This window comes from Asterias rubens, chromosome 21 (assembly GCF_902459465.1).
Source record: "Asterias rubens chromosome 21, eAstRub1.3, whole genome shotgun sequence".
Classification (NCBI taxonomy): domain Eukaryota; kingdom Metazoa; phylum Echinodermata; class Asteroidea; order Forcipulatida; family Asteriidae; genus Asterias; species Asterias rubens.
In genome coordinates this window covers 5,134,885-5,149,119 of record NC_047082.1, presented here as the reverse complement: position 1 = coordinate 5,149,119, position 14,235 = coordinate 5,134,885, and the positions used below count along the sequence as shown (strand labels likewise).

The 14,235-nt window shown below is 40.0% G+C and overlaps 1 protein-coding gene across 2 annotated transcripts in view; it reads right to left on the bottom strand.

Annotated features, from left to right (window-relative positions):
* Nucleotides 1-10,839: 10,839 nt before the first annotated feature.
* Nucleotides 10,840-14,235, bottom strand: part of LOC117304345 (monocarboxylate transporter 7-like) — a 35,739-nt gene continuing 32,343 nt past the window's right edge. For both annotated transcript variants that reach the window (XM_033788747.1, XM_033788746.1), the window contains 3 exons: nucleotides 12,957-13,597; nucleotides 12,603-12,768; nucleotides 10,840-12,217 (listed from right to left, as the gene is read on the bottom strand). In XM_033788747.1, coding sequence (XP_033644638.1) covers nucleotides 12,093-12,217; nucleotides 12,603-12,768; nucleotides 12,957-13,597 — 932 coding nt within the window. In that variant the 3' untranslated portion in view covers nucleotides 10,840-12,092. The remainder of the gene's footprint in view (nucleotides 12,218-12,602; nucleotides 12,769-12,956; nucleotides 13,598-14,235) is intronic.

Sequence of the window (14,235 nt, the reverse complement as noted above, 5' to 3'; positions counted from 1 at the left end):
TCCAAAATGGCGACTTCAAGCTGTCTACTTACGTTTATATCATTCACGATCATTTTCTTGGAGATGGGATCTCTGAAATCGTTCGGTGTTTTATTCAACCCTATGATGGATTCTCTAGAGTGCAGTGCAGCTGAACTGGGGACTGTAATCGGCATGTCAAACAGTATTGGTTTTATCATTGGTAAGTCACTTATACCAATCCTACGTGGGAAGTGTACTGGGGCAGAAGCTGGGGTTGAGGTAGACTTGATGACAAGTCGTTAGGCGCTGCCTATTTGTCTGCCTTTCATGCAACAGTCACAGTGCGATGTTACACATGCAACAGTCGTAGGTAGCGCGAGGCTGACTCACACACATACTGGGATCGAGAGTGTGTGTATCGTCCCCGCAGCTACACCGTGTTGTAACTGCACACCGCGCTTAACAATTACCGTCTTGACTTCAAGACTAGGGTTGAGGTAGACTTGATGACAAGTCGTTAGGCGCTGCCTATTTGTCTGCCTTTCATGCAACAGTCACAGTGCGATGTTACACATGCAACAGTCGTAGGTAGCGTGTGACTCACACACACACACACATACTGGGATCGAGGGTGTGTGTATCGTCCCCGCAGCTACACCGTGCTGTAACTACACACCGCGCTTAACAATTACCGTTTTGACTTCAAGACTAGGGTTGAGGTTAATGTTACAATTACCCAATTTTCTCGTTATCAATTTAATGGTAGGAAGAATATGAACTAAAATCTGTTTTTATAAACATTTGATCAAACAAGAATCATCATGACTTGAACAATCGCTATTCTAGCATCGTTTAATGCCATTCCTACCATTTTTTTTCCCTTTTTGCAAATGGAACATTAAGTGTAATATACTCCTCATACAGTAGTACGGACAGCACGCTAGAGATGCAATTAAATGAACACAAAAAATGGTTTATTTTTGAGGTTTTAATGACGGCACCAGTGCTCAAATAAAATGAAAACACTACAAAATGATTTTAACTTGAGTTGTCAGATATTATTAACAAATCGATTTGTATTGTGACACCACAAACTACTTAGCAATTATTTTGTTCTAAGGAAAACTTGAGCTCTTTATGATCGGACTGGCTTGTCAAACAAGGCGGCGCAATTGGAGAATAGTGACGTCACCCCAAGAATTTACTTGAGAAAGTCCTACATTTTATAAAGTACAATAACATTATGCAATTTATTTGAACGTGCACGGTGTTCTCCTGGTTAGTGACCTAGTTTTCACAAACTTTCACCAAAAAGATCAACTAGAAACACATCAAACTGTTGACTGCATTTATGACGGGAAGTCTCGGAAGAGAGTTGCCATAGACGTTATTGAATATAGCAAAATCCGACGTCTCGCAAAGGATTGTGGGAAATATTGTGCACCTCCAGTTAACGGTCGTCACGTAACGTGTTCTACAAAGTATTTTTGTAAACATTAAGTTTGTAAACATTGACAGTGTTTGTGGTGGACGGTCATGCTTCTGTGGCGGAAGACAGTTTCACCCACGAATTGGTGTACCTCCATGCTTTATTTAGCCATGTCAGATGTGAAATATTAAAATAAAAAACTACGACAATAATGCCATCGGACCAGTGTGTGCTTTGCGACTCAACGGACGAACGGGGGACTGTACATGTACGTGTACGTACATACGTAGGTAGGTCCATGCATGTTCTTTTGACTTTGAATGAACACAAAATAGTTTAATAAAATATCAATAAAGCTTGTTGATGATTTAATCATGACCGGGTCATGATTAAATCATCAAGCATGTCAAGCCCAACAAGCTGTAGGCTACAATTTGAGTATTGTATAGGCTAGATTTATGTGTGATTGGTGGTAGAAACTAAGAAAGAAACATAGGCCTACTCAATTCTATATAATTCCTCAACATTGTTTAGACATGACAGATATTGATATTATATTCAGAATATAATATCAATATTCTGATAATGATACTGCTCATTAATTAGCTCATAGTCATATTAGTCATGACTGACTTTCAGGGCAGAGTGTTTGGTAATGATTTCCGAGGCAAAAGATCATTCATAAATACCTCAATCAGTTTTGCTACTGCATTCCTGTTGTGGTGGAGAGCGCTTCACGTGGGGCGGGGTGTTTAAAGTTAACATGTGATAAAGAACAGCTGGAGCTGTTTATAACCGGTTGTTTTCGGATATGTTTAGATGCATAAGATGCGCTGGTCTTAGTGCTAGATGTTTCACCGTTACGGGCGATGTTGGTGAGTTGGCCGCGCTGGGTGTGGAAGCAAAACAAGACTAACTACGCACACACAACACAATGCATCCGAAAACTGTCTCAGTCATTAAAGAGCAACACATGTCAGGTCATCAAATAAGATACGTCAAAGAGGAAACAAGGGCTGAACGACCACGACCCAGCCTGTTTTAAACGCCTTTTTAAGACCTTTTAACCACTCATTTATTCCCTTAGTTTTTGTCTTGATTAAAGCTTTATTTATTCTGGTTACTTAAATCATACAATAATGCTTCATAAGGATGGAAATTGTAAATAATTTTTTTTTGTAAACAAATATATGGAACAAAAAGTGTGACAGGTTTGGATTTATTTTCAGCAAGAGTTAAATTATGTGTACCCACAGTTATCAATGAAACCTTTAAACTCTCATCATAAAATGGGTCAAATAATTACAGATGCTGGTTAGATTGTGAACAATTGTTTTCACACCAACCCCGGGAGTTAAATTCACAACATGCATGATATAGCATTCACAAACTAGAATTTGTCACAGGTTGTATACATAGCTACAGTTTTATCATGGCGCAGTCATCTTTAGATTCCATTCCAACCTGTGGGTGTAGCAGATAGTCTGACCCCTCTTCCAGAGTCTTTTTGTGAACAAGGACTCTGACATGCATGACGTGTTTGCCAAAGGTGGCTGCAGCTTAATAAATATCAATTGTTTTAATGTTGGCTTTGTGAAGTCATGAGACAGCTTAATACATACAAGTTGCCTCTGGCAGTACTGAACCCATTATTAGTGGGCCCTGAATCACCTGACCACAGTGCCAGTCTACTTACTTGTAAATTTAAATCCAGATTTTGAAGATGCAGAGTTTGCAGAGAATCAAATTTAAGTGCTCACAATACTTCTTCTTTGATGGCAAGGTTTGAAATGACTTTCACCCACTTAAACTACAAAATGAGACCTATCAGTTTATAAGTTAAGAATCAGGTTTAACAGATGTACAAAATATAGCCTGTTATTTATAAAGAATATAAAAGCGAGTTACTGTATAAATAGTCCTCTCAACATGGCTTTTTATTAGTCTATCATAACCAATTGCCAGCCGCGTATTCCCCGGAGGAGCCAGCCGCGTATTCCCCGGAGGAGCCAGCCGCGTATTCCCCGGAGGAGCCAGCAACGTATTCGGGCAATAGATCACATGCAGTACAGGGAGGTAAACAAAATTCGCACTTTTCTCGATTCTGAACGTGAATCCGTTATTTTAATCGAACGAATTTTGCTATAAAAGCCATAAAGCACAACTTTTTACCTGATAATATAACAATTTATTAACTACTATTGATTTAAGAGCAAAACATTATAATAAACTAATTCAAAAAATGTAAGAAATATGAGCCGCAAAATACCGAGCAAAATCCGAGTCATTTTGCTTGCCTTTATGTCATAACATAGACTGTTTGTACAAAACCATAATTTGAAAAGAATTTGCACCCTTCGTTATGATATAAAATTAATTTTTAAGACCAGAATCTTGAAGACTGATACAATAAGCACTTCAAATAACGAAGCGTGAAAAATTGGTTCACTAATTAGTTGTTAATTAACCACAGTAATATGCTATTTTCAATGAAAATGTGCACAGCGGTTGACTTAAAACCTTTTTGAAAAGAATTTGTACCCTTCGTTATGATAATAAACCAGAATCCAGAATCTTGATGACTGATACCAAAGGAACTTCAAATAATCGAAGCGTGAAAATTATTATGGTCTAATACAGACGCCCTAGATTCCCACAACGGCCGTTTTAGTTAAGAACACCCTTTTGAAAAAATGGGAGACTTTGGAACGTTAGATGGCAGCAGACTTACCAGGTAAGTTGCCATCTTACCAATCTCCGACTGTGGCTCTGTCGAATTTAGGGTCCGGTATCACCCAAAATCACGTGACCAAAAAGGAGGAATTCATCCTTTTTCGAAGTTATCCGAAATGTTCCGAACGTGTTGTCGTCAACATTCGGACAGTATCGTTGATGGTCGGTATCGAATCATAATGTCAGTCCTGTCGGCCGTAGACTCCCAGGAGTTTTTATGCCAGCTATTGTTATTTAAAGCCAATGCAGGCGTTGTGCCTAAATAAAGCGTTTGCAAAGCGATGCGACAAGTTCAAAATGTAAACCTGGGAAATCGCTCCGGGATCTGGTAATTTTTTGTCCCTTTTTCTTCACAAAATATTTTCTCAATGGTGTTTTGACTTGAGTGTTCATATAGGACATTGAGGATTAAATTATTAAGTGTCATGATTTTTGAAAGTGATAAAAATGGGGCAAATCTGGTGACTAGCTGTCGAAATTATTCGTGTTGAACCAGATTGTCATTTGCCGATCAAAAGAATCTCGTAACCCTCCGGCCTCGCGGCCGTCGGGAGGAGGGTTAGTGCAGACATGGTTTCCCTAGAGTGACCCCGACCCTGACAAGTTGCGTCATGCTCTATTTTTAACCGTGGGTGATACCTGACCTAAGAGTTTTAACAAGAGACGTCAAGGAATCTTTGGTCAGGGGACCAGACTAGTTTGGCCACGCTACCTAGCGCCCTCTGTTGGTGGAATACGGCAGGTTGTTTTGCCAGGTTCCACGCTAAACGCTACCTTTATTAATGATTTAAAATTGATTCATTTTATAGAATGTTTTGTTCTGTATAAAAAAAACAGCTGAACATTATGGTTGTCAGTTCTCATTCGGAGTCTGAAGTTGTCGGACCTTTGTCCGAGCTTAAACCAGTTGAACCATATTCTGTGGGATTGGTTTTAATCCCCCACTGCCAGCTGCTTTGGGAAGGGGTGGCTTTCTTGCTGTGTATGGCAAGACGCTGGGGTTGTTTATTAATATTTTTTTCAAACCTTCTCTTTGACTGCTTTTAATAGCTCATTCAATTGAGCAAAAGTGTATGTTGTTTTATTTATTTATTTGATCATACATTTTGTTTTGTCTATTTTGGCCTATTTATTTATTCACTAACTTCACTTGTTCTTTCATTAATTTATAAATGACTTATTATATTTTTTTTTGTGTGTGTTTGTTTATCTTTACCTGAAGTTAGTGGCTTAACCACTAATTAGTCAACCAAACTCGCCAGCTCAAGAACTTGATACGCCCAGTATGCAGTCTTCAAGATTCTGGAATAAACAATTAAAGCACAGTTTGACCGTCTTAGCATATTCTAGCCTTTCTGAAGGATTTTTGCCTTTAAACTCTGAACACCCAAACTGGGTGTGATTACCTTTGCACATTACACATGTAAAATGACGTGTTGGGTTAGCATTTGTCATCATGGTAAAACTACCTCTAGGTCGATTCACTAGGCCCCTAGTTATACCCTTGTTTGTATCTCCCTTTGTGTCCCTCGTCTTACCCATGTTGCCATACACAGGATCATTAGCCTCTTCGGCTGCATCATCTACAAATTCCACCAAATCCTCTATTTGGGGTGGCCTATTTTTGTACCTTTTGATTTTTCTCACTTGCACTATCCACCTATTTCTCAAATAAACTGGCAATTTCTCAACACTTTTCACCAGTACTCTCTGAGTATTTACTTCATGATTGTACCCCATGGCCATCAGTGTTTCCTTACATGTTTTTAGATCATCAGCCATTTCTCACAGTGCCCCTTTGTCATGGGGGCTTATGCTGCTACCTTCGGTAACCTTATTCACCCAAGTTTCAGAAATTGTATAATCATTACCAAACCTCTCTTTTAGCAATTCTTTGTCCCTTTTGTATCCTTCATTTGGTTTCATAACAGAACAACACTGAATTACATTATTTGCCTTACCAGAACAATACTGTATCAAGCGAACCAACTTTGCACTGTCCTCTATATTTGAACTGTCCACACTGTTCTCAAATAATCTTATGAATGTTCAATACTGCAAAGGATCACCGTCGAATGTTAATAGTTCTGCTCGAGGCATTTGCATTACTTCAAACAAACGTTGCTGCTGCAGTTGATTTTGCTCCATTATCCGAGAGATGGATCCTTCGTCTACAGTTGGGTTGGTAGTCTCCATGTCGACTTTCTGAACTTGAGGAACTGGATGAATTTCCGATGCGGACAAACTCGGGGGGAAATGTGTCTGGGCTCCATTACCAGTAGGAGTGCTGCTCACCGGTTCCACCTTTTCATCAGAAATCTCAACGTGTGGTGGCGCTGCGGATGTATCTAATGCTGACAAATTAGGAGCAGGGGGGTGCTGGATATTTTGTATTTTTACTTCAGTGTCATCACTATACTCATTCAATGTGTAAACTTCTTCCTCTGCTTTAGCAACTGCTAACTTGGTGCTTAAGGACAACTGCACTTTCTTTTGACGTAGCTTTAACTCTTCAAGTTCAAGGGCTTGTAACTGCTCTGAGGCTGCCTGCTCTGCTACAATGGCCACCTTCTTGGCAGCTGCTCTCTTCTGTGCTCTTAAAAAGGAACTTGCTGAAGTACATGTAGTACTGACCTTTGACCCGCATTGACTTGCTTTAAAAGCTGTTCTTTGTATCAGTTTTATTTTGGCTTTTGATAGTTTGCACTTAATCTGGATTTGCTCGTGCTTTAATAAAGGAATCAATGTGTGGTGAAGAGGTTTTCAACTAGTGGTTTAATCCCAACGAGGGCTGGTTCTTGATAATTTTACCGAGACGAAGTCGAGGTAAGTTATAAAGAACCAGGCCTCGGCGGGTTTAAACCACTAGTTGAAAACCGATGCAACACACTTTGATTCCCATTCATAAATAACTTTTCGGTCAAAAACATCATCACTTTTAGGTCAAAAAGTAAAATAAAAAGCAAAAATTATAATTGTTAAATGATTTCTTTCAACACAACACCCCTCCAGCTATGAAATGGTAAAGCCCTCCGCCGCCCTCGGGTAAACAACTCCTAATAAGGGAATGCTGTGCGCGTCGCGCGTATCGCGTGATGTGGCACAACTGTTTCAGCCGTTGCTCTCGACCAATAGGAATGAAGAAACTGACTTAAAAGAACAGGTGCAAGGTCGCGTGTCACGCCCATGAGTTAACACTTTTTACCGGTCATAAACAAAGGTTTACATACACCCGTTTATTCCGATGCATAAAATCATTTTTTGGTTAAAAGGCGTAATAAAGTAAGAAACTCTGTAAAAACTTCTCCGTTTTCCGACATCCTTGAGCTCTGTATACGTGTGTTGTATTTTGACCGAGACAGTTTTCGGATATTCGTCGTGCGCGTAGTTAGTCTTGGTGCATGACGTTTCTCGTTTTCCTCAGCGCGGCCAACTCCCCAACAGTGCCCGCATCTCCCGTAACGAGAAACGTCTTGTACCAAGACTATAGCGCGTGCATCTAAACGTATCCGAAAACAAACGGTTATAAACAGCTCCAGCTGGTCATTGTCAATCATCGATTCATAATTGTAAAACTCTATGCTGTCAACCGTTTAAAGCAATCGCAAAACATCGGTAAACAGAATTGTCCAAAGGCCCACACTTCGTGTATCACAACTTGTATATAAAATAACAAACATTGACAGGGCTTTAGTTTTACACATCTCTAGATGATACTTTTTTTTCTTTATACTTGGCAGCCCCTGTCGAACTTGTAGTTTTTGTGTATTACATTTAAAATAAATAAATAAAATGAAGTATTAATTGATATTGCTCAAGGTAAAAAAAAAAAAAAAAAAGCTGACGTAGTCAACTAAACTCTGCTGCATCAAGGTATCAGTTGATTTCCTGCCGATTTTGACCCCGGGGTAAATTCCCTCAACCTTACCCCTGAGCAGGGTCAATTTTTTCCTGGGACTAAGTCATTTCCAGGGACAAATTCCCGTGATTTTTTTTGTAGTGTGAAAAGATTCTTCTTCTTTCATGCACAGTTCCTCGTAGAAGTTCAGTGACTCCCGAGTAATGTCGTACTAATCCATCTTCTTTTAAGTACAGATCGACCAAAAGCTCTTGGGAATTTATCGGGAAAATTACCGATCATCCTACATTGATATGGCATGGTTTTCAGTAACACTGATCAAAGCTTTAACAGTTTAGTAATGAAGACATGGGACACATTTGGCAATTGCCAAAGACCAGTATTATCACTTGATGTATCCCAATACTGTGCATACTACTGAAAGATGCTTTGTCAGGTATATTTTCGGGGCTACATTCAGGTCGTAGCCACTTTAAAATACACATTTGGTTCACGTTCAGGTCGGGCAACACTTCGGGGCTACATTAAGGTGGGGCTACATTTATAGGTACAACTTCGGGACTAGGTCGGGCCACATTAAAGCACAACTTGGGGGCTACGTTACTTATGTCGGGCCGACATTTGGTACAACTTCGAGCGGGCTACATAAAAGTCAGTGCAACGTCAGGTACAACTTTGGGCTATATAAGTTAGCGGTACGGGCCAACATTTAGGTACAACTTTGGTGCCTTAATTATGCTGTGCTATTTAAGTACATGTTCGGCTCTACACAATCAGGTCTTTGCAACTTCAATGTACACATTTGTGGCTACATTTAGGTCGAGCGACATTTTAAGTACAACTTTTGGGCTACATTTAGGTCGGGCGACAATTAGGTAATACTTTTGGGCTCAGGCCTTTATCACACCGACACTGCCTGTTTTAAACGGCCGTGAAAGAACTAGTCGCTACCCTACAATTCCCTTATTTAGAAGTCAGTAGTGCATCTCAATGGAAACATTATGCTCAATTCTCTCTCTGCATCTGTTTACGATCCTTAATTCTTTTTTTTTTAAATCATGGCTAAAAGTTTATTGGGTCTCAGTTCCCTGGAATACGCTTGATGTAAGCTCTGAATTCAATGCCTCCGTAAGCGCGAAGTTCTTTGCTTACGGTAAGCAGAGCCATGAATTTTTCTCTGCACATGCTGGCTGCAATTTGTTTCCTATTTTTTTTTTAAAGATTCCTTTGTTTACAAAAAACGATTTAGAAGAAAACAACTTTCCCATCGAGCACTAACGACAGTGTAAATTTCGTAAAATTGAAGAGAAAAAAATGCTGTCTGGGGATAGCGCGGTCTTCCGTTCTGAAAATAATAATAATAATAATTATGCCCCCTTTAAATAATCCTGGATCTGCCCCTGTATTAAACGTGTCCCTTTATGTAAAATAAGAGAATCAATGTGAAGAGGTTTTCAACCGGTGGTTTATTAAACCCGGCGAGGCCTGGTTCTTGATAACTTTACCGAGACGAAGTTGAGGTAAATTATCAAGAGCCAGGCCTCGGCGGGTCTAAACCACAAGTTGAAAACCGATTCAACACAATTTGATTCCCATTCATAAACACCTTTTCGGTAAAAAGTAAAATGAATGCAAACATTATAATTTTTCAATGAGTTATTTCAACACAACACTCCTCCAGCTATGAAATGGTAGGCCCTCGGGTAAACAACTCCTTATAAGGGTGTGCGTCGAGCGTATATCGCCGTTGCTCTCGACTAATAGGAAGGAAGAAACTGTCTTATAAGTTCTTTTCTTTCATTATTATCTCGCAACTTTGACGGCCAATTGAGCTCAAATTTTCGTATGTTGAGATACACCAAGTAAGAAGACTGGTTTTTGACAATTACCAATAGTGTCCACTGTCTTTAAATATGGGTGTTAACAACAACAAAATAGTCACAGACTCTTGCCACAGCCCTAGACATAAAACCATAACACCACTATGAATTGTAAATGATTTATAACTGAAATAAAACACTGTAGTTTCGTACTTTGCAGAGTTGTTTGCAATAACAAATATCAGGTGTTCGGGTGGATATGAAGGGAAACATTTAACCAACGACAATCAACTTATCAGTATGAACTTTTGACCAATTAAATACAGGTGTTTACAATTAACGAATCAGTAGACTTATTTCCGGTTAGCGTAACCCGTTTAGTTTTTCAGCTAAACCTGGATATTGATCAGCTAATACTTACTAAATATTAAATAATAGCTACTGCGTAACACACCAAAACTCATAATACATTATGGAACTACCGAACTATATCTCAAAGCTTTTAAAATAATATGAAATTGACACGTTGCCTTGGATCGGGTGAGTTGGTCCCTGAAAAGCCTTTGAAACGTGATTACGTGATGTGCAAACCATACAAATGTTGTATTCACTGTAGGCAATACATCAGGCAAGAAATGGCCGTTGAAATAGCGTGTTTAGCCTCGTCCGAGGGTTTGTTTTCGGGTTTATATTTATACCTGGGACTCGTCCTGCTTAGAAAGGGTTTTGTAAAATCGATCCTAGGACCGGTCTTACCTAGGATCGGTCTTCAGGCTAGGACTCGTCCTTAATCCTAAGTTAGGAAGAGTTTTGTTAAATCGATCCCATCAGGTTCATTATTATCTCAGAGTAGTTTCTCAGAATCATGGAAGTGTCGTGGCCGAGCAGTTAAGATCGGGAAGTTAAACTGTGGTTTTTCTGGCAGCATATTACGCCACAGTACCTTGTAAAAATCAATACATGGTGCTAAAAAAGGATTAGGTCTCATAATTCAAACTTCGTCCTACTCACCTTGCAGTAAAAATACCTGACGCTTTGTATCCTTTGACAATGGGTGCGTTATAAATACGGTTATTAATAAGAAAAAATGCGTCTGTTCAAATTCAAATTTGCAGAACAATAAAACTATACGGTCTGATACGGTCTTGTTTTTAATCAAAATATGCATTAATTTACAATTTTTACGAAGTAGGTGTGCTGACGTGGATCATAAAGTCTGACAACAGTTTTGGGCCGTCTGTGCGGCACCTAAAAGTCACCCGACCTTTTAGGTTCAACTTTGATCGACATTTAGGTACAGCTTGGGGCTAAAGTTTTTTGTTCGGGGCGACATCTGGGTACAACTTTGGGGCTCCATTTAGGTCGGGCGACATCTGGAGTCAACTTTGGGGCTCCATTTAGGTCGGGTCGACATCTGGGGACAACTTTGGGGCTACACTTAGGTACTGCTTTGGGGCTATAGATTTAGATCGGGCAACATCTGGGTACAACTTCGGGGCTCCATTTAGGTCGGGCGACATCTGGGTACAACTTCGGAGCTCCATTAAGGTCAGGGCGACATCTGGGTACAACTTCGGGGCTCCATTTAGGTCGGGCGACATCTGGGTACAACTTCGGAGCTCCATTAAGGTCAGGGCGACATCTGGGTACAACTTCGGGGCTCCATTTAGGTCGGGCGACATCTGGGTACAACTTCGGGGCTCCATTAAGGCTCCATTAAGGCTCCATTAAGGTCAGGGCAACATCTGGTACAACTTTGGGGCTCCATTTAGGTCAGGGCGACATCTTGGTACAACTTCGGGGCTCCATTTAGGTCGGGCGACATCTGGGTACAACTTCGGGGCTCCATTAAGGCTCCATTAAGGTCAGGGCAACATCTGGTACAACTTTGGGGCTCCATTTAGGTCAGGGCGACATCTGGGTACAACTTTGGGGCTCCATTTAGGTCAGGACAACATCTGGGTACAACTTCGGGGCTCCATTTAGGTCGGGCGACATCTGGGGACAAGTTTGTGACTGCATTTAGGTCAGACGACATTGAGGTACGACTATTTCCTCTTGTAATAATCTCACGGGGAGGTTACGGTTAGGGTTTCCGGACAGGATTTTTAAATAAGCACATGCAACAAATAAGGTTTGGCTTTAGTGGCGTCTACAAAATATTGCAGTCAACGACGTGGAATACATCAATAACGATGACTACGTTCAAACACTAGCAACCAAATTTGTGACTTAAAAACTCTCAAGCAAACCTTAGTGAGGGCAAAAAGCATTTTGAGCAAATTGTTAATCAATGGTGGGAACAACATCGCTGAATAACGCCGTCCACCAGCATGAGTACCATCATTACAATGTTGACAATTCCAAGCCCGACGAAGGCTAGGTCGTAACTTCGTGTCAGGTCGTAAAGCAACCCTGTAAAGAGATAATACGCAAGACGAAATTGAAGTCAGTTCTCTTAAAAACAAAACTTCAAAACAAACCACCAACATAACCACCATCACCACCACACAAACACCCGTACACGGAGCTCATAAAAGTACAGGTAAAGTCACCTGGAAATAGAATTGTTTTTCTTCCAAACATAAGAGGCTGATGAACAATAAAACAATTTTTTTGTTAGTAATTTTTTGTCACGATTTATATTGTTTAAAAAATAAAGTTAGAGATAAAGTTGTTTACGGGGGGTGACTCCGCCTACCCATTTTGTGACGTCAATCGAGGCAGACTTTTAATAAGCTCTATGGCTTCACATAGCCATGCAACCAAATCACAATGTCCATGTTGTAGTAAACCTTACCTGTTGCAAAACTTCCGCTGATTTCTCCAAGCCCGTACATGCAGACACTTAAAATATAGAAATCAACGAAAAAACTTTCGTCGTACATTTCTTTCACCACTAACATCCATAGAATGTTTAGAAGTCCAATGGCGCCCCCGTTGACACAAGCCAAAAACATCAGGACCTGGCATAATTAACACGGAAAAAAACATTTCTTTTTGATCAAACGCCATATTAAACAAAACGAAAGATTAGAATGTCTATATCAACATTATAAATACACAGAAACTTAGCTTTCTTTAGCATAATATAAAGAATAAAACCATTTTTAGTTACAAGGTTAGAGATTAAAGAGACAGCAGTATCACTTACCACATAATTATCGTGGGCAAATGAATCCATGAACATTGCCACTGAGTTTATAAGACACAGTAACACAAAGAACCAAAATGCACTGATGACATTGTAGCCCTGCAGAGGAATATTAAGGAGTCTTCCAACAAGGTTTCCAACACCACCTCCAGTAGATAACAGAGCTGCTGCAGAGAGAGTTATACCTCTTGATACTGCATGAGGTACTAGAAATACCATCCAAGCAGCAGAAGATACGCCTTGTAGTAAAGAAATACCGAGTTGAAGAAGTAGCGTTGGTTTCTCAGCGAGGATATTCAAAGAAAGCCAGGAAGCAACTTCCTTCAGCCGATTACGAAAGCCGGGCTCATTCTTGTCATTTGATACTTGATCAGTGTCTGTTGTATTTAACTTTGAATACTTATGGACGTGTTGACCATTCAGTGCACCAAACACAGACACGTGGAACATAACAGCAGACATGATCATCAAGGTTCCACGCCAGCCATAGATTCCGAGAAGAAAATCGACTACAGGAGGGAACGCCATGACACCAAATGACCCACCCAGAAAAACTATGGCGTACATGACTGGAAAATGCTTGGACGGAGACGATACCAGTGCAACTATCTGTGGTATGTAGGTAAGACCCATACCAACACCTGTCACAAATGATAAAAATACAGGTATATCTGTCATTCCATGTCAGACCAATGCACTTTTTTCCCTCATGTCTTCCGATTTTGATAAAAATTGCTGTGATTGTAGGTCCTTATGAGCAATGAATGCACACAAAATTTACCATGTAGTCAGGGCAGAAACCCCTAAAATCTAACATTTTAAAAACGTATCATTCCAAAAAAACACCGAAATAATTATCACTTGATAGAGCATGTCTTCCTCTATCAGAATCCACCAAGAAACAACCGGGCTCTTCAAATTTGACAACTTTATTTTTTTGGGGGGGTACAGTTGGTAGGTATAGTATTAGTCAATTTATATAATTTACTTTATAAATCCACAACAACAAAAAGTTACTTAAATTATTAATGGTTTGGGATTTTTTCATGTTGAGGGCTGATGTGGTCTAACCGGAATCATACTTTGAAATACCAGCAGTGACGCACCAAGGATTTAATTTGGGTTGTGGGTGGGGAAGGGGGGCATCTTTCCCAAACAAAATTCTTTCTAAGATGGTAACATTTCACCATGCTGCAACTCTGACTTCACCGGAAGGTAACAACACAAAAATCCTGTGTCAATAACCACATCAGTACGGAGCAATGAAACACACTAAGAA